Raw genomic sequence first — 26,242 nt, 5'->3', positions numbered from 1 at the left:
TGTCAGGAATGTCCTGCATTCCCCACTGGAACCCCTGTCAGCAGTGTCCCCCATCCCACCAAAGCACCTCTCAGCAGTATCCCACATCCCACCATAACATCTGGCAGCAATGTCCTGCATCCCAGCACCAAAACACCCGGCAGGAATGTTCTCCATCCCACCATAAACATCTATCAGCAGTGTCATAAAACATCTATCAGCAGTGTCATAAAACACTTGTCAGCAGTGTTCCACATCCCACCGTAAAACACCTGTCAGGAGTGTCCTCCATCCCACCACCAAAACACTTGTTAGGAATGTCCTGCATCCCACCATAAACCCCTGTCAGCAGTGTCCCAGATCCCACCATAACCCCATGTCAGGAATGTCCTCCATTCCCCCACTGTAACCCCTGTCAGCAGTGTCTCCCCCATCCCACCATAACCCATGTCAGGAATGTCCTGCATTATCCCCCTGGAACCCCTGTCAGCAGTGTCCCACATTCCACCATAAACCCATGTCAGGCATGTCCTCCATTTCCCCCCTGGAACCCCTGTCAGCAGTGTCCCACCAGCTGGGGCCACACACTCCCCTGGCAGGAGCACCCTGTGTGTCCCAGGGCTCAGATTCCCCGCTCTGGCTTTGGTGGCACCGTCTGTCCCCGATCCCATGACACAGCCCATGTCCCCCAGTGCTCTGTGATGCCAGCCCGTTGTCCCTCTGGCTCGGGGAGGGGTGGGCAGTGCCAGACACTCGTGGCAGTGGGTCCCAGGCAGGGGGAGGCTGCTGGCTCACAGGGTTGAGGGGTCCTGGCCCTTTCAGGACAGGGACACACTCCTGGCACTCCCTGGTGTAGGGCAGCTCTGTGGCTCCAAGCCTGGCACTCACCCATCCCCACGGGCCGGCTGCCACAGGGTCTGTCCCCAGAGGGGACCCCTGCTCCCTCCAGGCCCACAGGCTGAGAGAGGTGACAGTGCTGCTGCCTAAATCAGGCTYACCTGAAATAGAGGTCAGACAAGAGAATGAGAATARACAACTTTAATACAAGCCTAACAGGCCTAGGGGTACATTGAGGGCAGACAAAGCCTCCTCCTGAGRCTACCCCCAAAATGGACCCTGAGTCACGAGATCTTCACCTTTTATCAGTTCTGTCTCATGAACACATCGGGCCCCAATTCTCCAATGACACCTTCAGGTGRTGRTRTCAATCCCCCCAAGGTGGTGATACTTGCTCCCCCCAGTTCTCTGTTGTTTCCATATTTTGGGGCTCTGAGGCAGTGAAGTATATTTGAGTTTCAGGCCCAGAGAGGAATTGTTTTGTCTAAAGATGGGMGAACAGGAGCTTTAGTGCTGTACTAGAGAAGTACAAGAGTACAGATACATGAAAAATATAGAAGCTAAAAATCCTAAGGCATCAATGCAGTCTGGGATAACAAATAGGGGAGCAGGAGACTCGGGCAGAGGAGAGGAGAGGGATATGGCAGTAGGAGGGGAAAACAGGGAAAGGTGATGGGTGTGGGAGAGCTGATCGTTGTGGGGAGGAGTCAGATACGATCAGGCACCCCAGTTCTGTTTAAACCACTGTCCCAAGGGGAAGGGAGGAGGAAAAGCAGCAACAAACCTTGGCCAGCACAGCTGACCCCAAAGTGTCCCAAGAAGCRTCTCCTGGACTCACCCAGTCCTTCYTCCTGCCAAGGGCAGCCCTGTCAGCCCTCCATCCCCAGGGAGGCCGTTTGGCCATGTGAGGGTGTCCTGAGCCCAGGCTGAGTGTGCAGGGGGTGTGCCACATCATACCAGTGCCACATGATGCCACATGGTGCCCAGGGCCAGAGCTCAGAGCTCCTGAGTGCCACCTGCTCCAGGGGGAGACCTGAGCTCAGCAGGCCATGGCCAGTGCCAGGCTGTGCCATCCTTCATCTGGCTTGTGCTCAGGGAATATTTGGGAATGTTGGGGAATATTGGARGCTCTTGGGGGATGCAGAGGGAAACTGGGGTGTTGGGGGATATTGGGCGATGCTGGGGGATGTTGAAGGATGGTGGGGTATTCTGGGGGAGATGTTGAAGGGATGTTTGAGGATGTTGGAGGATTTTTTTTTGGGTGCTGGGGGGATGCTGGGGAATGTTTGAGGATATTGGATTTGCAGGGATGCTGGGGGGAGGTTTGAGGATGTTTGGGAGGTGCTGTGGGGTACTGAGAGGATGCTAGAAGGGTATTGGGGAATGTATGTGGATACTGGGGGWTGCTGGGGAGAGGTTTGAGGATGTTTGGAAGATGCTGGGATGATGCTGGGGTGTGTTGGGGAAAGCTTGGGGATACTGGGGGATTTGTAAGAATGCTTGGGAGGGGGTTGAGGATGTTTGGGAGATGCTGGGGAGAGGTTTGGGGATGTTGAGGGAAATGGAGATGTTGGCTGGGGATGTTGGGGGATGTTTGGGGACACTGAGGGATTTTTGGGGATGCTGGGGGATGCTTGGCAATGTTGAGGGAAATGCTGGGCGGCATTGGGGAATGTTTGGGGGCACTTGGGGATATTCGGGGATGCTGGGGGGATGTTTCGGGATATTGAGGGAAAATGCTGGAGGCCGTTGGAGGATGTTTGAGGATACTGGGATGTTTGCAGAGATGCTGGAGGGATGTTTGGGGGTGTTGAGGGAAATGCTGGGGGGTGTTGGGGGATGTGGACCTGCCCAGTCTGGCCGCTGTCCCACCTCCCGGGCGGTGGGTGACCAGCAGAGGGCTCGGCTCTCTCCTCCCGCCGCCGCTTTATGCTGCCCAGCGCACCCCGAGCGCCCAGAGCCGCGGCCGCACACGGACGGAGCGGCCGTGCCCGCCGGACACAGCGCCCGAGCAGCCCCGGGGGCTGCGCCGCCTCCGCCACACGCGCTCCCGGAGGGTGCGGGACCGTCGCGGGGGCCACGATGCCTTCGCCACCGCTTCTGCTGCTGCTGCTGCTGCTGCTGCCGCCGGCCCCGGGGGCTGAAGGGGTGCGAGGCACGGCTGGGAGCGGCGGCACCCCGGAGCTGCGGGTGCCGGGGGAGCGGCAGCGCCGGGGCACGGAGGAGGACTCCAAGTCGGTGCAGCAGTACGTGCCGGGGGTGCGGGTGGAGTTCCCGCGGCCCCTCAACTCCGGCAGCCTGCACCCCACCAGGGCCCTGCTGCCGTCCAGCACCGACCCGGCCGAGCGGCAGCCGGGGGTGCCCACGGACAGGGGCGGGACGGAGCCCCGGGCCAACCTCACCACGGTGTCCGACAAGCGGCTGCAGATCCAGAACCCGCTGTACCCGGTGACCGAGAGGTCCTACAGCGCCTACGCCGTCATGTTCCTGTCCCTCATCGTGTTCACGGTGGGGATCATCGGCAACCTGTCGGTCATGTGCATCGTGTGGCACAACTACTACATGAAGAGCGCCTGGAACTCCATCCTGGCCAGCCTGGCTTTCTGGGACTTCCTCATCCTCTTCTTTTGCCTGCCCGTGGTCATCTTCAACGAGATCACCAAGAAGAGGCTGCTGGGRGACATGTCCTGTCGCATTGTGCCCTTCATGGAGGTAAGGCCGTGCCCAGGTGTCCGGAGGGAGCCAGGACTCAGCTCCTCTGTGCCCTGTCGCTCCGGGCAGCCTGTGCCGACGGTGGCCTGGCGCAAGGACRGTGTGCCAGAGACCCCCACAGTGTCCAGGGCCGAGCAGGCGAGGGACAGTGCCAGCAGTGACCTTCCCTTTGTGCCAGGCCATCCCTCAGTCTCTGCAGCCAGCACTGATGCTGCCAGGGCTGGGCAGAGCCCATTAGACCCTGCTCCAGCCAGCTCAGGGACTCCTCTCAGCAGGGTCCCTCCATTTGTCTGTTCCTGTCCCAGCCTGACCCCACAAAGCCTGGGGGCTCAGCCCTGCAGAGTGCTGGCCCAGGAACTGGCCACTGCGGGCTGCTGGGGGTGGTCTGGGGCYAGGGGGCTGCAGGTGGACAGTGCTGGTCAGCACTGGAATGGGACAGCCCAGGGATTATGTGTGAAAGCTGAGATCTGTTTGTGCTTGAGCCTCAGGTGTGACAGGTTGGCCACGTTTGGGGAGAGCCGGGCACCCACTGAGAAGGCCACAGGGGCTGTGGTGACAGGGGATGGCAGAATGAGCAAAAATGCCCCCGATGGCCGGATTTGGGCTGGTCCTGCTCTTGTGCCTGACACCAACCCTCGCTGTGCTCATCTCCCTCCTCGAGGGAGCCTTGGGGTCCAGCTGTGCCCCTCCATGCCCTGGGGGGACAGAGACCAAGCCTGCCTGCTCTCTGGGGTTATCAAAGGCTGCAAACACCTGGGGACAGTATGAGGTCACTGAAAGCCCTCTCAGGCTGGGTCAGACCCGACGGGGTTGAGAAGCTGCTCCTCCCTCTGAGTGTTCAGGGCTCCTGCTGGCACTGGGACAGTCACCTGTCTGTGCCCTGTGCCCTTGGGCAGGGACTGCAAGGGTCTCTGGCTGTTTTGGGGTCCCTCCTGTGCCCAGCCCTACCAATGCCACTGTGTCCCCTGTTTGCGGGGTCCTGCACTTGGAGAACACAGCCCCAAACCCACAGAGCCCAGCCCGACACAGGGATGTGGCCATGTCCTCTGCTTCCCGGTGCCCCTGCCCAACAGACAAGAGCTGCTCCTTCCCAGGGGTGTCCCACCCCATCCTCTCACTACATGGAGGGTTTGCCCCATCCCTGTGCTCCACCTCAGCCCTCCAGCACTGCAGGGGGGTGGACTCAGAGAGGGGCAGGAATTTGCCCAAGTTCAGTGTCCAGGGAAGGATGGGAAGGGAGGGGTGATGTCCCCAAAGCAGGCCCTGTCCTGGGGAAGATCTGAGGAACATCTGCTGCTCGTGGGCTCCCTGTCCCTGTGACAGAGCCCTGGGGGTGGCACCGCCAGGTACAGGGAGTCAGCAGCACCAGGGTGCCCCGGGAGTCAGGAGGGGACAGGGATGGTGGGATGGTGCTGCTGCAGAAGGGTGAGCACGTCCCAGAGCGGGAAGTGTGGTCCTGGTGTTGGGGCTACTCTTGCTCTGCCCCACAGCTCCCAGCCCTGCACTGCCTTCCTGTCCCCCAACCCATGAGGAAGGGGCTCCAGGGCTTCACCTGGGACSCAGCTGCAGGGAGCCCGGGGGGGAGCCACAGCCAGGCCAGTCCCCAGCAAAGGGTCAGCTGTGAGAGGGGAACCTGTGTGAGGCCAAAGGTTCATGTCTGGAGGGGCTGTGAGTGGCTCAGGCCACTGGACGGACACCATGAGAAGCAGATCTGTCCTCGCTTTGTAGCTGCTCAGTGCTGTGGCCTAGAGCCAGGTTTTGGGGGCAAAGCTGGTCCCATGGGCTTTGGGGGCAGGCTGTGTGCCTTTGGGGACGGGGATGTGCTGTGCCACCAGCCACATCCCTGCCAGGACCCTGGAGATGGGCGGCCAGGGGCACCAGGAGAGGCAGAAGAGCCTGTGGAAGGGTGGAGGGGGAGGAGGCGGCAGCACAGCAGTGCCAGGGGCTGCAGGTGCCAGCCAGGGAACAGATCCAGCGTGCTGGGTGCTGGCTGTGGGGCAGGGTGCAGGGTGCTGGCTGTGGGGCAGAGCAGGGTGTCCAGGCTGGCTGTGGGGCAGGGCAGGGTGTCCAGGCTGGCTGTGGGGCAGGGCAGGGTGCCCAGGGCTGGCTGTGGGGCAGAGCACGGTGTCCAGGCTGGCTGTGGGGCAGGGCAGGGTGCCCAGGGCTGGCTGTGGGGCAGAGCAGGGTGCTGGGTACTGGCTGTGGGGCAGGGCAGGGTGTCCAGGCTGGCTGTGGGTCAGAGCTGGGTGCTGCGTGCTGGCTGTGGGGCAGGGCAGGGTGCCCAGGGCTGGCTGTGCGGCAGGGCAGGGTGTCCAGGCTGGCTGTGGGGCAGGGCAGAGTGCCCAGGCTGGCTGTGGGGCAGGGCAGAGTGCCCAGGCTGGCTGTGGGTCAGAGCTGGGTGTCCAGGGTGGCTGTGGGGCAGAGCTGGGTGTCCAGGGTGGCTGTGGGTCAGAGCTGGGTACCCAGGCTGGCTCTGAGCTTTGGGCAGGTGCTGGGAAGTGGTGCTGGGTGCTGACTGTGGGGCAGGATGCTGGGTGCTGGGATGTGCTGGGAGGTGGTGCTGGGTGCAGGATGCTGTGCTGGGCACGTGTCCTGATCCTGTCTGCTGTACATAAGCGCTGGTGCTGCTGGGGGCTGGCGTCCCTCTGGCCATCAGCTGCTGCAGTGACCAGAGCAGGATCCAGGACAATGCCGGGGGGGTCGGGGGGTGATGTTCCGGGCTGTTCCCCACGCTCCACGCGGAGCCCTGGGAGTTTTGCTGAGAGCTGGGAAGGCCTTTGAGCACAGGGTGATGTTTGATGGCTTCATGAGGCCAGGAACAGCCCCAGCGCTGGGAGCAGCAGCATGTGACTCTGCCATCATCTTGGCCGAGGGCTGTGGGACTTGGCTCCCARCTCTGGGGCTGGGAATGCTGGTCAGTCACAGTGATCCCTCTCCCTCCTTTGGCCCCCTCCTTTGGCAAAGGGGATGTTTTTCCTGCTATTCTCAATGCAGCGGAAATTGCCCCAAGCTGATTTGGGACAAGAGTGCCTTCAACTCACTTGGCCTGTCCAGGCAGACCTTGGGAACCCTGGGAAGGTGCTGGTGGCTGTGATGGTCCCTGCTTCTCCTCTGCGAGAGTCATCCAGATGAGCCTGAAGGACAATCCTGCTGTTCCCACCTTGGCTGGATGGACAGACAGACATCCAGCTAAACATTTCCCTTCTGCAGAAAAAGGAGCTGGGCAGGGAYTACGGGGTCAGGGGACATTTTTATCCTTTCAGAAGTCACAAGAAAGTGGCTCTAAGCCCTGGGGTGCAGCCATAGGCTGTGACCTCCCTCCAAACTTTGAGGGAGGGGCTGTGGTTTTAGGTAGCCAGGGGTTTGCCACGAGTCCTGTAGAGTCAAGTCCCTGTGATGTCCCCGCAGCAGGGCCCACCTGTTGTCCCTCCTCCCTCGCCAGGTATCGTCGCTGGGAGTGACCACCTTCAGTCTGTGCGCCTTGGGCATCGACAGGTTCCACGCGGCCACCAGCCCCCAGGCCAGCACGCGGCCCATCGAGCAGTGCCAGTCCATCATTGCCAAGCTGGCTGTCATCTGGGTGGGCTCCATGACACTGTCGGTGCCCGAGGTCCTGCTCTGGCAGCTGGCGCGGGACGCGTCGCCCGTGTCCGGTGTGCCCGCCGAGTACTGCACCATGAAGCCCTTGTCCAGCCTGCCCGAGTCCATCTAYTCGCTGGTGCTCACCTACCAGAACGCTCGCATGTGGTGGTACTTTGGCTGCTACTTCTGCCTGCCCATCCTGTTCACCGTCAGCTGCCAGCTGGTGACCCGGCGCATCCGCAGCACCGACAAGAAGAGCGAGTGCCGCACCACCAAGCACGGCCAGTGCGAGGGTCACCTGAACTGCACCATCATCGCGCTGACCATCATCTACGGGCTCTGCACCACCCCCGAGAACGTCTGCAACATCGTGGTGGCCTACATGTCCCCCGACATGTCCAAGCAGACCTTGGATCTGCTCAACCTCATCAACCAGTTCTTCCTGTTCTTCAAGTGCTCGGTGACGCCCGTCCTGCTCCTGTGCCTCTGCCGTCCCCTGGGCCAGGCCTTCATGGACTGCTGCTGCTGCTGCTGCGAGGGCTGYGGCCCCGACGGCACCTCCAGCGAGGGCAGCGCCGACAGCAAGCTCAAAACCGAGATGTCCTCCTCCATCTTCTTCGACAAGCCCCGGGAGACTCCCCCACCCCTGCTAGGGCTCGGCACGCCGTGCTAAGTACCACCGGGGAGCTGTAGAGATCGTTCCACCACCTCCTCCCAAGACCAAACGTCGTTTTGCTGTTAGTACTCGTGTCTGGATGTGGAACAAGCAGAAGAGATGGCTCAGGGGGCTGCACCGTGGGCTTCAAACCCGGCATCGGGCAGGTGGGGCTTGGAAACCCGGTCCCCTGGCTACACTGGTGACCCTGTTGCCTCTGCCCAAAGGCCAGCGAGGATGGCAGCACCCCCCGTCCCCGCTGCCCGGCCGGGCTCCGTGGGGTCGCTGCTSTGGAGATGGCATTGTGCTGGGAAGGTCTTACCTGAACCCACGGAGGCTTGCAGAGGCCACAGCAAACACAAACTGCCCTMGTCCTGTCCCCTCCCCTCCTGCCAGCCCCTCYACAATAGGACAAGGTCCAACTGGCYGTATCCCAYGGATTCAAGCCGTGCCCTGTGTAAGCTCAATAAACCAGTAACCTAGAGCACRTCGTGCTTGCTGGGCTGAGCCCTCGGAGCCCCTTGGATGGCTCTTCCCTCAGCCTGGGGGCTCTGGGGTGGGCATGGGCAGCTGGGGGCAGGAGGGCAGGGAAGCCGCTGTGCCAGGGTGGGCAATGGTGAGGGGAGATGGGGAAAGGCCCCCAGCCCCTTTGCTCCCTCCCTCCCTCTGGGGTGATGCTGAGCGGTGTCTGTGAGACGGTGCCTTCTGAAGTGTTGGGCTTGGGGTGGTTTGAAGGATTTAAATTGGTGTTGGTGAAGCCCAGCCAGCCCAGCCCAGAGCTGAGGTGCCCCAGAGCCTGCTGGCTCCCCATGGGCACTGTGCACGACCAAGGTGCCACCGCACGGTGGTAGATGTCCTTGGGGACCCTTGGGGTGAGTGCATCTCACCCAAACCACCCCACAGAGCTCCTCACCCTCATCCACCTGCCCCTTGCAGGGACATGATTGTCCCAGGAGGATCAGGGAGATCTCCCACCCCCCAGAGGCTCCTGCRCGGGGCAGGGCAGGTCAGGGAGCAGGCGGGCTGGATGTGCCCAAGGGCAGCCTGGCCGTGGCAGTCCCATCCCGCCGAGCTGTGAGAGCTCCTTGTCCCCRGGCTGGCAGCCGCCCCAGCCCCCGGGATGCCGGGCCGAGGGAGCCGGTTGCCAGGGGCAGTGAAAGCGAGGGGCTCACTGCGGCCTTTGTGCGCAACACCCACCAGCCTCGGCTCGGKCTTTGCTTTCGCAGCCCCGTTGCCAGGGAAACAAAAGCCCCAGTTTTCTTTGGAGAGCACAAAACTGGGTTTTTCCTTTCATCCTCCTCCCCCCGCCCCCGGCCGCGCTGGCCCCACAGTTTGGGAGAAGAGGGGTCTCATYCTGGCACAGGGGGGTCTCAGAGCCCCTTCACTACCCTGGGGTGAGCGGGGTCCCTGTGAGGGGTTGGTGGCACTGGGGGCRGTGGGGGAGGGCATCTCTCATGCGCCTGGTCCGCATCTCTCCGTCCTGAGCYGGGGCCAAGGGCGAACAAAGCCGGGCTTGTGCTGCGGCCCCGCACGCGTGGGGAGGGGGAGCGGGGCGGGGGGCAGCGGGTGCGGGCAGCACCGGCACCATGGGTCGCGGCAGCACGTGGAACCACAGCGGGCACTGCACCCACGGGCTGGGCTGCACCCCATCCTGCTGCCATCCTGCTGCTGGGCCACCTGGCAAGCACAGGGCACAGCCCCAGAGCGCGGGGCAGGGGCCACTCCCGTGGGCATGGGGCACTGGGACCCCGGCAGAGATGGCCACAGCCTCCCGAGGACACGGGCAAGGAGGCCACCTCCAAAGGACTCCAGCAGTGCCCTGGGCAGCCYCTTCCCACGATTAACTCCTYTTTCCAGCAGGAAATTCCTGCTGAAGCCCACCCTGGACCTCCCCTGGCACAACCTGAGCCCAYTCCCCTTGTCCTGCYCTCATGTTTGCAGCACAACACAACAGGCTCAGAATTTTGGGAGCTCCAGGRATCCATGGAGGCCTTGGGATGCTCCATGAGGACATCCAAGTGGTCCTGGAGTGAAGGGACACGGGTATCCCTGCGGGAACCCAGCAGTGATGGCCACAACCTCCCAAGGACACAGACAAGGAGGCCACCTCCAAAGGACACAGGGCAGGGGGACCCAGCAGCAGTGGGGACAGCCCCCAGGAGGAGCAGGGAGAGGGGCAGGAGCACTGCAGCCCCCCCAAACCCAGCAGTTCTGGRACACAAGAAGGGGCAGAGGAAGGTCCAGCAGCAATGATGGCCAGAGATGGAGTGTCCAAGCTGGTCGTGGCACCCAGGCCAAGAAAAGAAGGCATCCAGAGCGTTCAGAGGTGCCTCCAGCACCTCCTGGGTGACCACACAGGTGCCCAGTGCTACCCAGGGGTCAGGGACCATCATCCCTGGCAGGATGGGTGGCAATGATGGCAAGGAAGTAATGTGACTGCAACCACACCCGCAACGCAAAATTGTTAATTTATTATTAGGAGGCAAAAAAATTGTACAGTTACAAGAATCATTTCCCAACAGAGGTCAAATCTGAGTCAAAATATCTCTTACAAAAAAAAAAAAAGGGGGGGAGGGGGGTGACAACACTTTACAAGTCATTAAATTAAAAAAAAAAAAAACCAAAACAACAAAAGGAAACCTCTCTTTGTGCAATTCTGCAAAAACAAGAACAGAAGATAAATTCCCGGCCTGACATCCTGGAGCTCAGCAGGAAGRGGCTGAGAGGGGCCCTGCAGCCCCCCTGGCCATCCCCACCCTAGCCCTGTGCTGGGATGGGCAGCTGCCTCCCCCTGCACCCTCCAGTGCCAGCCGAGTGCCCCCAAACCACCCCAGGCTGCTCCTGCAGAGCTCCCACCAGTGGCACAGACATGGCACAGCCACAGCCCTTCCCACCCCACAGGGCTCCCAGTCCTCCAGCCTCTGCAGACACAGCCCTGACCGCTGGCCCCAGGGCCCTGCTGCCCCTGCCCCACGGCTCCAGTGTCTGCCAGCCTGGGCAGAGCAGGGGGTAGCATGGGGAGTGGGGAGAAGGGGTGGGGAGCAGGAAATGGGGAGTAGGAACGTGGAACAAGCATCGGGAGCAAGGAATGGGGAGCACGGAATGGGGAGCAGGAACAGAGAGCAGGAATGGGGAGCAGGGAATGGAGAACAAGCATGGGGAGCAGAAATGGGGAGCAGGCACAAGGAGCAGAGTATGGTGAATAGGAATATGGAAAAAGCATGGGGAGCAGAGAATGGGAAGCAGGAATGGGGAGCAGGGAATGAAGAGGAAGGCACGGGGAGCAGGAATGGGGAGCAGGGAATGGGGAGCAGGAATGGGGAGCAGGCACAGGGAGCAGAGTATGGGGAACAGGAACGTGGAACAAGCATGGGGAGCAGGAATGGGGACCAGGGAATGGGGAGCAGAGCACAGGGAGCAGGATTGGGGAGCAGGACATGAGGAAGAGTCACAGGGCACATCCCTCTGGATCAGGTGGGCAGCACTGAGGGTGCACAGATGCTCTGAGTGTGTCTCCAGATGTCCCTACTCTCCAGCACCCCAAGGGATGTCCCTGGCCGGGGCAGAGCCAGCAGCCCCAGCCGTGCACAGGCGATGCCACTTGGCATGTGGGGAGCCAGCACAGCTGTCCTGAGGGCTCAGGGACTGAGCCAGCCCCAGGACAGGGGGGAGGCAGGTGCCAGCCCCCCGCTCCCCCAGGGGCTACTGGCACTGCTGGGCCCCCAGCACTGGTGTCAGTGCCCCAGACCATCCCCCAAGCTGCCAGGCTGGGCAGTGGGCAGCATTCGGCCCAGGCACATGAGCAGGGGACATGTGGGGCAGGGGGACGAGTGGTCCTGGGCCCAAAAGAGGGGTTGGGGAAATGGAGGCAATAGGGGAAGGCTGATCGCAGTGGCTTGTGCCTAATTCCTGTCCCCTGTCCCCAGAGGAGTGAGGAGCCAGCAGGTGGCACTGGCACCCTCCCACCCCAAGGCAGGCAGGGCAGGTGGGCACTCCCAGCACCCCCAGGGTGGTCTCTGCTTGGAGGCAGCAGCAGKACCCCCAAAGAAGGGGAGAGGGACCCTCAGGGGACTTGCCTGCAGCTGGCACAGTCCCATCCCCAAGGGCTGCCTTCTGCTACCACCCTCCTCTTCCTCCCAGAGCTGACCCTTGGCTGGCCTCGGGGAGCCCCAGCTTTCTTACCACTCACAGGGCCCAGTTTAATAACAGCACTATCCCTTAAATTAAAAAATTAAAATATATATACATATATATATATACTGTATACACGGACAACAACAGAACAGTGCCAAAATGGAGGGAGAGAGAGAGGGCAGGAGAGGAGAGGAGGGCAGTCRGACATYTTCTTTACAATAAAAACAAGGACTCTGCCCCAATGTGAACAGAGCCTGGGGTCCCCTAAAAATACCCATCTAGAGAGAGAGCTGGAGGGACAGAGCAGGAGAGAGGGGCACGGGCTTGTACAATGGCATCTTCCCAATCCGAGCCAGGCCACAGGACCTCAGCTTCGCCTGGACTTCGAGTGCTGGATAAGCCACTGTAGGGTGATGTCTGCAGAGGGAAGGGGACACTTAGAGCCTCTGGCTGTCCSTCCTCCCACAGCTGGGCAAACACGTGGGCACGGGCAGCCCCCGCCCTGCCGTGACCCCAGCCCGTGGCACTCACCGATGTTGTCCTTTTCTTTGCAGGAGATGGAATAGCAACAGATCTCTCGGTCCTGGATGGCAGAGAGATTCCTGGGGGGAAAGGAGCAGGTGTTGGCTCCAGCCTGAGCTGTGGGGCAGCAGTGGGAGACACCCCCAGGCAGCCCTTGAGGGGTCCCTTTGGACCCTGCTCCCAGACAGGGCACACTGGAGGGGCAGCAGCTCYCCASGCTCTCYGGGTGGGGCAGGGGAGGGCACCATCACTCCATGCCTGAGGGGCAGGGGTGGTCTGGGTGGGGGGCTGTGTGACAGGGCAGGAGGGACCTGATCCCATGGACAGAGAAGCTGGCCACCAAATTCCATGGCTCTCCCCGCAGCCCTGCAGACAGAGGGGCAGGAAGGTTTGGGGGGCGGCACAGACTGGCAGTATGGGAGGTGCCCGTGGCCCAGAGGGGCTCTGAGGGTGGCTGAAGGGGAGGAAATGYTGTCAGGCAGCMCAGCATCCCAGATCCYCACYGTGCAGGAGYCCAGTGCCACTGTCCAGTGTGGTAKMTGGGGGARAGCAGCTCCACYRGCCAGTRCCACKSTGTGCCGGGCCCCCACGCCACCATGTGGCACCCAGCCCTGGCACTGGCAGCTCCAGCTCCTCTGCGTCTCCACAAGGCGTCACCTTGGCCGTTCTCGGCCACCAGTGTGTGCCAACCCACCCTGGACACCACAGTGCCACCCCAGACAGGTGATGGTAATGGTGGGGACACGGCAGAATGGGCAGGGGTCACGCAGTGTCACTGCAGTGCCATCCCAGACAGGTGATGGTGCTGATGGGGACACTGCAGAACGGGCAGGGGTCACACAGTGTCACCACAGTGCCACCCCAGACAGGTGATGGTAATGGTGGGACACGGCAGAACGGGCAGGGGTCACACAGTGTCATTGCAGTGCCACCCCAGACAGGTGATGGTGCTGATGGGGACACCGCAGAACGGGCAGCGGGTCACAGCCTCGCTGTGGCTGCCCAGGGTGTCCCACTGGCACACTTACATCTTCTCAATGAGCTCCTTCTCATCCAAGGCACCGGGCAGGTCCCGCTTGTTCCCCAGGACGAGGACCTGCAGGGCAGGACAGGGGACACCTGAAGCCACCAGACCAGGCAGGAACCTGCCTCTGCCATTCAGCAGCACAGACTGCTTGTGACACAGCCCTGGCTCCTCCACTAGGATGGCTCAGAGCAGCCCCCTTCAGCAGCATCAGGAGGCAGAGCATTACAATTAACTGCTCAATTAGCCTGCACACAGCATCTCCTGTGCACTCCCTACCCCCAGTGTGGAGATGGCTCCACAGCAGAGCCTCTCTGAAGGGCACCAGCATCTGCTGTGCCACCCAGGACATTCTCCCAGGAGCCTCTCAGTGTCTCTGAGCAAAAAGCCAAGCAAAATGGCCAACCCTGATGTTACCCAGCAGGAGCGAGCTGCGGATGCTGGGCACAACCCACCCTGCAGGCAACCAGCACAAACCAGGACCGGCTGTTTGTGCCATCACTGATCTCTCCTTCACAGCTCTTCACAGCCACAAAAGCGTTCTCAGATTGTGGAAGGAAAATAACCGCCCAGCAGGACTGGTTTGTCCCTCCGGAGCAGCCATGTGACTGTCACCTGATGGGGCGGTGCCTAGGCTGTGGCTGCCACCCGCCCTGTGCCAGGGCTCTGCAGCAGCACAGGATGCAGCACGGGATCAGGATGCAGCACGGGATYGGGATGCAGCACGGGATCGGGATGCAGCATTTCAGGCTGCAGCAGCACAGGGTGCAGCAGCATAGCATGCAGTATCCCAGGATGCAGCAACACAGGGTGCAGCATCTCCCCCGTTTCAATCTGGAGGTTTGTTCTCAGAAGAGAGTGTTCAGAGGCCTGTGACTGCAGCGGGGTATGGCAGGAGCTAATTGAGCTGGCAGCAGACATTTGGGATCTGTGGCAGGATGCTCAATGAGCTCCTTTCAAAGGATGCTGATTTGGGATGGCTGGAGCACATCCCACCCACACGTGCAGCATGCCTGGTGCTGCGCCATGTCCCACCCCCTGCACGTGTCACAGGCCAGCAGCTCCTCTCCCGGGAGACTGGACCTCACTGTCACACTGTGAATCAGGTGCAGACCCACGTGGAAGGGCAGATTTCACCCACGGGGGCCTGGTCTGTGCTCCCTGCCCTAAAGCTCCCTCTGTTCCTCAGCCCAGTTCTGACCCAGAAAGCGTCACTGCCCCAGCTGGGGGAGTGCAGCAGGGAAGGGATGCCTCCAGGAAAGGGAAATCCCTCCCTGGATCTGCTCTGCAAGCCCTGGCAGTGCCCAGCCTGGGGACCACGAGTGGCTGGGGGCACCAACTGAGGCACCAGCTCACCGGGATGCCCTGGAGCTGCGGCTTGTCAAGCAGGTTGTGCAGTTCATTCTTGGAGGCCTCGATCTTCTCCTGGTCAGCAGCATCCACCATGTACCTGCAAGAGAAGGGAAATCCTGAGCACAGGTGCCCAGGTCTTTGTGCCCTCGTGCCACCCCCAAACCTCCTCCACGGGACACTGGGGCAGCACGTGGGGATGGCTGATAACGGGATCCTTCCACCAAGGACAGCTGTGGTGCTGAGGGCCCCTCACATCTCCCAGGGGAGGGGGGACCACCCTATCCTTGTCCCTGCAGGTGTCCCCCTGCTGACAGCAGGGACAGGCTGGGTGAGGGAAGCCCAGGCAGAAGCTGCAGGACACACGCTGTCCCCAAATGTCCAGTGAGACTCGTGGGCACAGGACATCACCCAGGTCAACACCAGGATGGAGGCAGAGAAGGCAAGAGGACCTGCTGATGGAGAGGTGACAATGACCCAGGAAGGGGAAGGACCTCCTTATCCCATTGATGGAGTAATCTTGGGAGGGGCTGGTGGCCAGCAATGCTGCTCTGAGCAGAAGGGGAGATTTGGGAAAGGATTTCGCTCTTACAGGCCAACTTCCATCCTGCAAAGGATGTCAGTGAAGCCAAAACTTGGGTGAGGAACTGATCAAAGCAGCCTTGATTTCAAAGATCAAGAAGCCAGGAGACAAGGAGTGAGAAACACCATCCAGCTCATCATGCTTTGGGGAGTTATTTAAAAATAGAAAAAGAGCTACTAAAGTGCTTAACACAGGAAAATGGGAATGTTGTGCCAAGATGGAAAAACACCCCTAGGGATTGTCCCAGCCCTTGGCACGCTGGGCAGGGGGAGGGCTGAGAGCAAAGGAAAAGGGACGTGACACAGCTTGAGCTCAATGTGATGAGGGCAGACTGGAGTGTGACCTGGATGCTGACAGGTCCTTTTATTTCCTGACAACCATGTGGGCCAAAATTATGACATTATGGAAGGAGGCAGCAAAAGGAGGGAGAAAACAAAGATTTTGTCATTTCCAGCAAAGCTCATTGTAATAAAAAGTGTAACAAAAACCCTCCTGCAGGTCCAAGACCATGTCCCACCATGTCTAATCTGCAAGGGCAGGAGCTGACACCACTGTTCATCCCTACACACAGAACAAGAGGTCCCACTCCTCCTCACCAGCCAAGGCTTAGAGTTGGGAAGAGCAGAACAGAAATCAGCCCTCCAAATTTCAGGGTATGGTCACTTGGGAAAGATCCCGTAAATCTCATTTTCTGATTGGGTTTAAGTAACCCTGACATGGTCTCCTGGGGTAAGTATCTGAGCATATTTGGAGCATATTTGGAGCATATTTGAGCATATTTGGAGCATATCTGAGCATATTTAGAGCATGACTGGGTTGAAGTAACCCCAGTGTGGTGTCCCAGGATCAGTGTTTGTCCTTTGGAAGACACAACCTGTGTCCCATGAGCGCCCTGCCATGCTCACCCCGAGCCTGGACTCCCTGGGATGGCTTTTACTGCCCCCTTTGTGAGCAGGGGACGCTCAGGGACACTCGGATTTGCTGACTCAGCAGTGGGTGTTGCACTGAGACTCCTGCTCTCAGCACAAGATTTATCTGGCAGCACACAAACATCATGACCTGGAAACAATYCTCTGGGAAGGGCTGAGCCCCTCTACTGGGCTTTGCTCAGCCTCTGCAGTGAGCAGCCAGCTCAGAGGATGCGTGGGAGCCTGGAAGGGTAAGATCTGAGGAGCAGAGCTGGACTGAGTGATGCTGGAAGGGAAGAGAAGGGTCTGCCACAGCTGGAGAGACCTGGCTATCCTTTGCTCAAAGCCTATGTGGACATCAGTCCCCAAAAAAGGAAGCTTGGGGGGACCTTCTTAGTCTCTCCAGCTCCCTGACAGGGGGGCAKGCASCTGGGAGTCAGGCTCTTCTCTCAGGGGACAGGGACAGGACCAGAGGAAATGGCCTCAAGTTGCACCAGGGGAGATTYAGGTTGGATATYAGGGAAAATTTCTTCCCTGAAAAGAAAGTCAGGCCCTGGCACAGGYTGCYCAGGGCAGTGGTGGAGTCACCATCCCTGGAGGTATCCAAAAACCATCTGGGGACAGTCTAGTGGTGAATATGGTGGTGTTAATGGTTGATCTCTTTCTTGGTCTGAACCCTGGCAGAACACCAAGGTATCCACGATACTTCCCCCATCTCCATGGCTATGTGGAGGAGAGGGAAAAAAACCTAATTAACACAAGAATGTATGGATTTAGATAAGGGATTGGGAGAATGATGAACTACCACAATCTCAGAGGCCTTTTCCAACCTTCATAATTCCACAATGGTTCAGTGATCCTAACTCCTGACACAGGTGTCAGTGAAGGCACCGCAGCTCCCCGGGGTGGGATGATGCCCCCACCCACTGGAAAGGCTCAACGGCAGCACAGGGGTGCCAGGAGAGCTCTGCCCCCGGGATACTCACACGATGGCACTCACTCCACGGCAGTATCGCTCCCACATGCTGCGGAACCGCGGCTGCCCGCCGATGTCCCAGAGCTGTGACAGGGAGATGGCAGCGTTACCCCAGCACCGTGCTGTCCATCCCGCAGTCCTGCCCAACGCTCTTCCTCCCCCGTGTGGCCACCTGGGGCATTCTGGCCACGCATCAAACCCCACCCCATCCTCTCCTCTCCAGCTCAAACCTCAGAGAGGAGGCTCCTGACTTGATAAAGAAGGGAGAAAGCTCAGGAAGGGCAGCTGGAGGATGCTGAATTCTGCTGTGTTGTGCCTCTGATGGCATGGAGGGACACCCCTGGCCCAAGCCAGGTGCTCCTCCCCATGCCCATTGCACCTCCTCGCATTTCCCAGGGATATTTCCCATTTCAGAACATTCAGCATGCTCTCAAGTGTTCCTGCAGCAGCCAGAGATCCCCCAGCCAGCTTTTCAAGCCTGTCCAACAGCCATTTCCCAGTAGAACCCAGGGTCTTTGAAGGCTTCAGATCAGGTAGAACCCTCCTCTTCCTTTGCTCCCAAGGCAGACACCACCACTGCAAGCCATGACCTGTTATTCCCAGCACTACCACCCTCAGCAAGGTGACCACATCCATCAGTCCCTACCAGCAAGTCAGAGATAAAAGGAAACCTCCAGCTTTGCAGCCTGGACTGGCTCTTACTGCACCAGCCTGGATCTCCTACACCCCTCCCCACCCCCTCCTGTGTTGGCTAACACCTGCTTTCCACCTGCAGGACCCTAATAGGGCAAATCTTTCACTTCCAGAGGGTGGAATCACAATCACTGGAAATGTTAACGAAACATGTGGATGTGGCCCTTGGAGACRTGGTTTAGTGGAGAACATGGCTCTCCCGGGGGAACAGTTAGACTTGATCTTAAAGGGTTTTTCCAGCCTTAACCATGCTATGTTTCTATTCTATGAGCTGCAGCTGGGGTCCCTGGAATTATTCTACCTCCAGCAGAAGAGCCACCAATCTCCCTCACCTCTTTCATCCCAAGAGCCCTGACCAGTGGTGCCAAGTGCATCTTACCTTTATGGTAACGTTCCCTTTGGTGATCTTCCTCATGTTGAAGCCCACTGTCGGGATCATGTCTTCATTGAACTGTCCTGACTGCAAGGAACAAAGGGGAAATAGTGTTAGGGGGCAGAGGAATGGGGCCAGAAGCTCTGCCAGGGGCACGGGGCATTCCTCCTGCAGGTCCATGCCAGGAGCACAGAGCTCAGGAGACACGATGCCACCAGGTGCCACCAGGATGACAGGAATGCTGCGCGTCCTGGTTCTGGCCCAGAGGGACAGGGTGGGGCCAAGACATAGAGTTATTCCATTCCCCCTCACACCACTGCCATGGCCAGGGAACAGGGACTCTCTTCCAAGAAGAATGGGTGTTCTTTTCCAGTTGGGAGAAAGCCTGGTGGGTGGAGGGAAGCCATTGTTTCATTGTCCCTGGCTTGGTGAGTATTTTGCATGTAAATCACCCTCTCTGTACAATTTTGTTATCAGTATTGCTGCTCTTACTGTTTTCTTATCTCGTTGCTGTTTCTAGTAATTTTTTCTTTAGTAAATTACTAAAACAATTTAGTAATTGTTCTCTTAGTAAATTCTTCTTAAACTGTAAATTGTTCTCAACATGTGATCTTTGTCTTCTGTGCTTCTAGCTGAAAGGGAAAGGGGAAGCAAGCAGCAAACACCGGTGGGAGCCCTAAACCGGGGAATGCCATTCCTAAACCACAGCACTGAGCTGCTGCACTGGGCACAAGTGGGAGCCCTAAATTGGGGAATACCATTCCTAAACCACAGCACTGAGCTGCTGCACTGGGCACAGGTGGGAGCCCTAAATTGGGGAATACCATTCCTAAACCATGACACTGTGGCTGCTTCACCGGGCACAGATGGGAGCCTTAAATTGGGGAATGCCATTCCTAAACTCCAACACTGAGCTGCTTCACCGGGCACAGATGGGAGTCCTAAACTGGGGAATACCATTCCTAAATCACAACACTGAGCTGCTGCACTGGGCACAGGTTCCCTGGGTGCCCCAGTGCAGTCCCCAACCCTGTAGCAAGCTGCAAGCCTCAGCCCTAGACCCAGTGTTGTCCCGGTGGGCCGGGAGCTTGTCCATCCCAGCTCTTTCAAGGTGAGACTCCCAAGCCCTTAATGGGAGGAGACCGAGACCTTTGTCCTCTGCAGTGACCTCTGGTGAGGGTTTCAGGCTGGGCTCCCCACCCAGGGAGACTCCTCCTGCTCCAGCTCCTTTCCGGCTGCAAGTCCTGGGGGCACCAGCGTGTTTTGTGCTTTGGATCATTTATGACCCAGCTCAAACCAGACTCACTTCTGCTTTTGGTCCCCAGTCCTTCATCCTGCCTGTACTGGGTGACTTGGGGCTCACAAAGAGCCCCTCTCCCCCTCTCCAGGAGCTGCTCCCAGTGCAGCCCCGATGTTTGCTGAGTTTGTGCATCAGATGCTGAGATCCCTGTGGGGTCGCACTGTCCCACTGCTGCTGTGGGTCAGGCTTGTCAGAGCAGGGAGCAGCACCCATCCCTCTGCTGATGCTGGCTCACTAGCCCACATGGCCAGCACCACACCCAAGGGTCTGGTAAAACCCATCCCTCCTCACACTTTGCTGCTCAAATCCCAATGCTGCAGGACGGTGCCAGCACACAGGGATGTTAGGGACAGTCCCAGCAGTGAAGTGGCATCTCTAGGGAGGGAGACAGGAGCTGGCACAGCCCTTCTGCTGTGCTACTGCCTCCAGCAGCTTCCCTGGGGCTCAAATCAGGCTCACTGCCTGTAAATGTGTCCTGGGGGGAGGCCATGCTGCGGAATGCTGAGGAGCCAGAAGGGAAGACTTCGTTAACCAGGAGAATGCAGTTGTGGGGATTTTGGCCATCAGTGCCAGAAACCTGCAGGAACCACCATGGCCAAATTCATCCTAGCAGCTCTTCACTGCCTTAAAACCTCAGTTTCTTGAGGGGTTTTGTCTTAGTTAACACAAACCTCAAAACAGGAAGTCAGTTGATGCTGTTTTCTCATAAACAGATTTTTGTGCCTGGTTGAGCCTGGCTCCTCCAGATGCACCACATCAGCAAATCCCCAGGATTTTCCTGACCTCTTCCAAAGGCTCTGCAACACACACCACTTCCCTTTTTCATATCCCTTTTGCATTCAGCAGCAAAACTCAGCAGCCAAGGGGTGTTCAGGCCACGCTGTACCCAGAAACCACTGTGGGGAAGGGTGTAGGGACAGGAGGGGAAGCAGGCAGGGACCCACAGGGGATGTCTCCTATGGATTGAGGTTCCACACACAACTGAGCTTTATGAAACTCAGAAATTCTCAGGTTTTGATTGGTGGGCACAGAGAGCAGTTGCCAAAGAGCTCTTGGAAGCTTCAGGATCCCAGAGCACATCGTGGGACCTGCTGGCCATGCAAAAGCCACATAAGATATGGTTCCAGTGTGACAGAAGCTTCTTCCAGGATGGGCTGCAGGAGACAGGAGCCACCTCTTCTTTCCCCATGGGTGGGAGAGCACGTCTCTGTGATTGAGGCACAGCCTTGCTCCCTGCCCCAAACCCCTCTCCCAGTGTGGCCCCTGCCCCCAGGCTGCCCATGGCTGAGGGGCTGACACAAAATCACCTGAGCTATCCAAAATGAGCTGGGAATGCAACGCACTGAGGTTCAGCATGGCTGGTATGTGCTCCCTGCTGTCCCAGCACCCACAGAGGTACTCCTCCTCCATCAGCTGCTCTCTGAAAGCAGTGGTGGAAACAGTGTCCTCTCTCCCTGCTCCAACCACCCCTGACCCTGGTGTCTTTGACACATCTTCAACTCATCTTCAACTCCCTGCAGGGTGCAGCCATCCACAGCTGCATTGCCAGGAAAGCAGAGAGCACCCAGCTGGAGACATGCAAAAGCTTCACTGGACACATTCTTCCCCCAAATTTTGGTTATGTAATGGATGTAGCATCCCTGCTGACCCTGAAGATGATGCCAAGCCACATTTACAGCTTAAGAATGGGATTTCACTGGGAAACACAAAAATCCTTGCAGGCAAGATGGATTTTGTAGCTACAAATGGCAGATCAGGTCTTTACAGACCCCAGTTCATTGCTGATTTTGCCAGGATCCCCCACCACTCTGTCCAAACCATTCCACCTTGGTGCCCTGCCTAGAAGGCAAGTGACCTTTCTGCCCAGCCCAAACACCTTCCAGCTGGGTTACTGGGAGAGGTGGCCAGAATTCAGCTTTTGCCAGGGCAAGCAGTGCCCCCAGCTCATGCAGAGCCCCATCCCCTGGCACACGGACATGGACACCACATCACCTGCCATTTTAGCCATCATCTCTTGCTCAGACAATGCCCAGAACCTCTGGGCACAGGCAAGGAAGCCACCTCAGCCTCCAGCWGCTCTGGTGAGCAGTGTGCAGAGCTGAGGTGGTCAGGCTCTGCTCCTCACCATGGCCAGGCAACTGTCACCTGTCCCAGCATAGGATGACACCGAACTGATGCGATCTGCTCTAGATAAATCCTTGCTGGTTGCTCTGCAGCCCTGCTCCCCAGAGAGCAGAGATGGCAGTGCTGCAAGCCTGGCCCCTGGGCCTGTGCAGCTGTGTCTCCACCAGAGCATGGCCCTGTGTGGGAGCCCAAAGCATCTCGGGCTGGGTGTCTCCCACCACTGCCTGACCTGGCACTCCTGCCAAGTGGCACTTGAGTCCCTGCCAAACCCATGTCCAAGCTCCAACACGGAGGGAAACTTATATATAAGATATAAAGAGATATTTTATAATCCGAGAGGTGGCCCAGAGAAGCTGCAGCTGCCCCATCCCTGGAAATGTCCAAGGCCAGGCTGGATGGGGCTTGGAGCAACCTGGGATAGTGGAAGATGTCCCTGCATGTGCTTGCCAATGGCAGGGATGTGAGACAAGGTGGTCTTTAAAGGTCCCAAATCACTCTGATCCTATGATCTCAGGAAAGCCACGCTGTCCGTTTTTCTTGGCCCGTGCTGACAGAGCTTGCAGCAGCAAGACAAGAACATGCCCCAGCCAGACTCTCCTCCTCTTCGAGCAATATGGAGAAACCCCCCAGAAAACCAACCACCTTTTGCATTGTGAAACTAAAGGGCAAAGACACAGCTGTGGACAACCCAAGTGCTGCATCTGGAGGCAGAACGACCATGGGGCAGCATGTGGACCCATGGGTCTCACCCTGCCACACCCTGTGCAAGGGACACCTCTGGGGTTACTGAAGAGGTGGGTGGTCAAGACAGACTGGTGCAAAAGCATCAGAACAACATTTCCCTCAGCAACTCTCTCCTCTACCTCCCCAGCAATCCCTGGGGACCCTGCAAACCTGGAGCTCCCTGCCAGGCTCAGGCACTGCCAAGATGGGTCAGCTGGCTCATGAAGGGCTCGGGGTCTCTCTGGGGTTGGGTGGGAGCAGGCACTGAGCTCTGCTATGGGGCCATGCCCTCACCATCAGTGCTGTCAGAGAGCTGGGTACCTGCCATGCCACCCACCATCCTGGTGTGTCAAGCACAGGGCTGATGTGCTTTCACAGGATGGGTCAGGTCAGAAGGACCATGGTGGTCATCTGATCCAAGCTCCCTGTTCAACCAACATCCCAGAGCACAYGGCACAGCATTATTGCCAGACAGTTCTGGAATATCTCCAGTGAGGAGGACTCCACAGCCTCYCTGGGCAGCCTGTTCAATGCTCAGTCACTGCACTGGAAAGAAGTTCTTTTTCACCTTCAGGTGGAACTTCCCGGGCATCAGTTTCTGCCCAAGCATCAGTTTCTGTCCATTCCTCTCCTCCCATTGCCAGGTACCATGGAGCAGAGCCTGGTGCATCCTCTGACCCCTCCCTGCAGGCACTGACAGACATTGATGAGGAGGGCCCCTCTCAGCCATCTCTTTTGGGCTGAACAGCCCCAGCTCCCTCAGCCTGTCCTCCTAAGAGATGCTCTCAGCATCTTCATAGCCTCCACTGAACTCACTCCAGGAGCTCCTGCTTCCTCTTACAGCACTGAATCACCCTCCAAGCAAAGCTGAAGCACGGGATGGTGCCCCAGAGCTCCCACCATCCATGTCCAACACTCCAGCACTCTGTGGCTTCACTCTCCTGGAAGGCTCTATCACAGGTGCAATGTGTGTGATGTTAAAAAGCAGCAACACTCTCTTCTAACCATGGCCTGCACTGACAGGTTCTGGGCCCCAGCACCTGCTGAGGAGCTCTCAACGCCCTCGAGTCACCCTTGTCACCATCAGATCAAATGCAGCTAAAGGCCCACTGGCTTCAGGTTAAACCAAGACCACATGTGTTTACAGCTTTCACTTGTCCTTGCAGGCAAGATTTCAAGCCTCAGCTCCCAACAGCCAGGAAAATGAAAAATAAGCACTGGAAAATCAAAATCCCTAGGCAGGTGACCCAGAAGTCACCCTGATCACAGCTGCCTTCAGCAAAGCCCTTGCCTGGCACAACCACAGCCTGGCTGCTGGAGGAGCCACCCACCTTCCAGGGAACCAGAGTCCACTCTTCAACCAGCTACAAATCCTGGAAGAAAAGGATGGTGCCAACCCCACCAGAGCAGCTCCAGCCCCACAAAGGCTTCTTGTGAGGTTTCTCCAACAACACCAAAACCCCATACTTCTTCAGTTCAATTTTTTTCCCCCCCACAAAGCCCAAATCACAGCTACTTCTCCTTCCAGCAACTCCATTGCAACACCCTAAAGCCAGGCGCCTCCAGCCCTTCTCAGGGAGTTCCTGTTGAGCTGGCATTTTTGGTGTCATGCTTCTATTTCACTGTCCCCAACAAGTCCTTCTTTCCAGGATGTCTTCTCAAAAGCTGGTGCCCCTTTCTGTGTGCATCTGCCGAGAAACTTGAACTTTCCACATAACTTGAGAGGCTGAACTCAGCACCTTGAGCCCGACTGCCCTGTCAGGGTCTCAAACATCCCACCACAGACAGGACAGACCAGCAGGCCATGGTGCCAACTTCAGCCCCCTCAAGAGCTGCTATAACTCCTCAAAATTCCTTTTCCCTACACCAGCAATCCTGCCTAAGCAGAGAGTCCTGGTGCACGAGTCTTGCCCTCAGTAAAATTGCCAGCTACAAAATATTTACTCTCAAACCCCACAAAGCCCACGCTGAGTCTGCTCCAGATGTGGCTGGGAAAGGAGGAGGCATGTGGGGGAACAGGGAGCCCAGCAACACCAAGCCCTGGGATTTCCAGCCCTGTGCAGGCAGAACAGCACAGCAGGTCTGGGATAAAGCTCCAACACCCTTCACAGCTTATCTGGGTGATTAAAACCAACATTAAATAACTTTGCCATTTTTAAGGCAGCCTGGGCTGTTAACAGGCAGCAACATACAGGGGATCCGGAGCAGGAGCAGCCCACACGTGGCACTGCTGCGTCCCACCCTGGCATGGGACTGCAAAAATTGACTGTCAAACATGCACACGGTGGGGAGAGGTCCTCCGAAAATAGAACTGCTGCTCAGGGCCACTGGCCCAGAGCCAAAAAGCTCCCTGTCTCCAGAGGCTGATGTTGGTTTATGGGGGGAACCAGCAGGAGACTGAAGCAGCAGCAAAACAGCTCAAGAGCAAGAGTGCCATCATCTCCAGGATGAAAAAAATTTTAGGGTGTCCTCTCTCTGCCGCCAGACACTTCAGGAAGGACATTTTTGTTCCTCAGCACCTCCCAAAGAGCATGGCTCCAGTGCAAAAAAGCCCCATAAGAGCTGAAAATCCCCTGATAGCCCAGGAACTTCCGGCACCCTGAATGAGCAGCCACGACTCACTGCTTCAGAGCCATGGCCAGCATGGACTGTGGAGACACGTGCAGGGACTAGGGGCAGAGGGGGAACCAGGGCAACTGGAGGATCTGCATCCACCTGCCTCCACGAAACCCCGGGAACAACCCCCAAACCCACCCCTTCGGGGTCCTCCCGCCTCGAAGCATCACCTGGAGAGGGTGAGAACAACCCAAAAAGCAAGAGGGGAGACCCCAAGGGTGAGACCACGCCCTGGGCTTTGGGATGCGGGACATCCAGCTCCTGATCCGCTGCTGGATGCAGGGACCCTGTGGACGAGGCGGGCAGCCAGGGGATGCCAGCACTGGAGGGGCTCAGGTGGGTGTCACTGCCCTGTCTGGGTGTGGAGCAACCGGCACCCACAGGACGCTGCTGCTGGTGGATGCTCCCCGAGGAAGGTCGGCAGGCAAACATCTCCTCCACCGGCCCCCAGGCAAGGAACCCCGACGGCACCGAGCAGACAGGGTCGCCAAAGGCCCCACCTGCGCGTCCCGTCGGCGGCAGGGACGATGACAAAGCGCCTGCTGCTACGGGTACGAGAGCAGCAGCAGCTGCCCGGCTCGCAGGGCCGAGGCTCCCGCAATCCAGGGCATCACTGCCCGCTGGCGGGGCCCCCGCCGGGAAGGGCAGGGGGTGCCAGGACCCCTCCCCAGGCTCTGCTCCGGCTGTGGCCCCGAGCACCGCGCTCGGCTCTGGGGATGAGGGGACAAACGCTGCGGTTCGCCTGGGCCCTCCCGGACCCGCACCCCACAGTGTACCCACCCCACTGCTGCATCCCGCATCCCGCCCCACCCTGCACCCCTCCCCGAAGGCATTTTCAGGCTCGGGTGCGATGGGGGGAGACATTCTGAGAATGGCCCAGGGGGTGCAATGAGGACGTGCAATGGGGGTGAAATAGGGGCGCAGTGGGGGGGGGGGGGGGGTCGGTCCAAGGCGCAAGGGTGCAATGGGGATGCAATGGGGTTGCAATGAGGATGTAATGGGGGGGTCCAAGGCACAGGGGTGAAGCCGCTCCCTGGGGCTGCTCGGGGATGGAGGGATGCGGGGCGGCCCCCGGGCTCACCGCGATCACGTTGACGAAGGTGGTCTTGCCCGAGTACTGCAGCCCCACCAGGGTCAGCTCCATCTCCTCC

At 58.7% G+C, this 26,242-nt stretch overlaps 2 protein-coding genes across 2 annotated transcripts; one reads left to right on the top strand and one right to left on the bottom strand.

The window, feature by feature from the left end:
- The first annotated feature begins 2,770 nt into the window (after positions 1-2,770).
- On the top strand, positions 2,771-8,303 carry GPR37L1 (G protein-coupled receptor 37 like 1). The gene is made up of 2 exons (XM_057386627.1): positions 2,771-3,528; positions 6,971-8,303. Exons 1-2 carry the CDS (start codon positions 2,899-2,901, stop codon positions 7,781-7,783), a joined length of 1,443 nt encoding a protein of 480 aa, XP_057242610.1. The 5' UTR covers positions 2,771-2,898; the 3' UTR covers positions 7,784-8,303.
- A 1,915-nt stretch (positions 8,304-10,218) lies between these two features.
- LOC130585939 (ADP-ribosylation factor-like protein 8A) lies at positions 10,219-26,236 on the bottom strand. Its single transcript, XM_057386625.1, has 7 exons — positions 26,173-26,236; positions 18,335-18,415; positions 17,273-17,346; positions 14,802-14,895; positions 13,450-13,517; positions 12,431-12,501; positions 10,219-12,316 (listed from the first exon to the last, which is right to left on the bottom strand). Exons 1-7 carry the CDS (start codon positions 26,233-26,235, stop codon positions 12,267-12,269), a joined length of 501 nt encoding a protein of 166 aa, XP_057242608.1. The 5' UTR covers position 26,236; the 3' UTR covers positions 10,219-12,266.
- Positions 26,237-26,242: the final 6 nt, after the last annotated feature.

The sequence above is a fragment of the Malurus melanocephalus genome, unplaced genomic scaffold, assembly GCF_030028575.1.
Source record: "Malurus melanocephalus ecotype Western Australia unplaced genomic scaffold, MMel_1.1 scaffold_1016, whole genome shotgun sequence".
Classification (NCBI taxonomy): domain Eukaryota; kingdom Metazoa; phylum Chordata; class Aves; order Passeriformes; family Maluridae; genus Malurus; species Malurus melanocephalus.
This window is presented reverse-complemented; position numbering and strand designations above follow the sequence as displayed.

Bases quoted from the DNA above. Each gene is read 5' to 3' on its own strand.
- LOC130585939 (XM_057386625.1), bottom strand. From the start codon at position 26,235: ATGGAGCTGACCCTGGTGGGGCTGCAGTACTCGGGCAAGACCACCTTC. The intron at 17,347-18,334 runs GTAAGATGCACT...TCCCTGTCACAG, and splicing joins AAGGGAACGTTACCATAAAG to CTCTGGGACATCGGCGGGCA. The intron at 12,317-12,430 runs GTGAGTGCCACG...TTCCCTCTGCAG, and splicing joins CAAAGAAAAGGACAACATCG to ACATCACCCTACAGTGGCTT.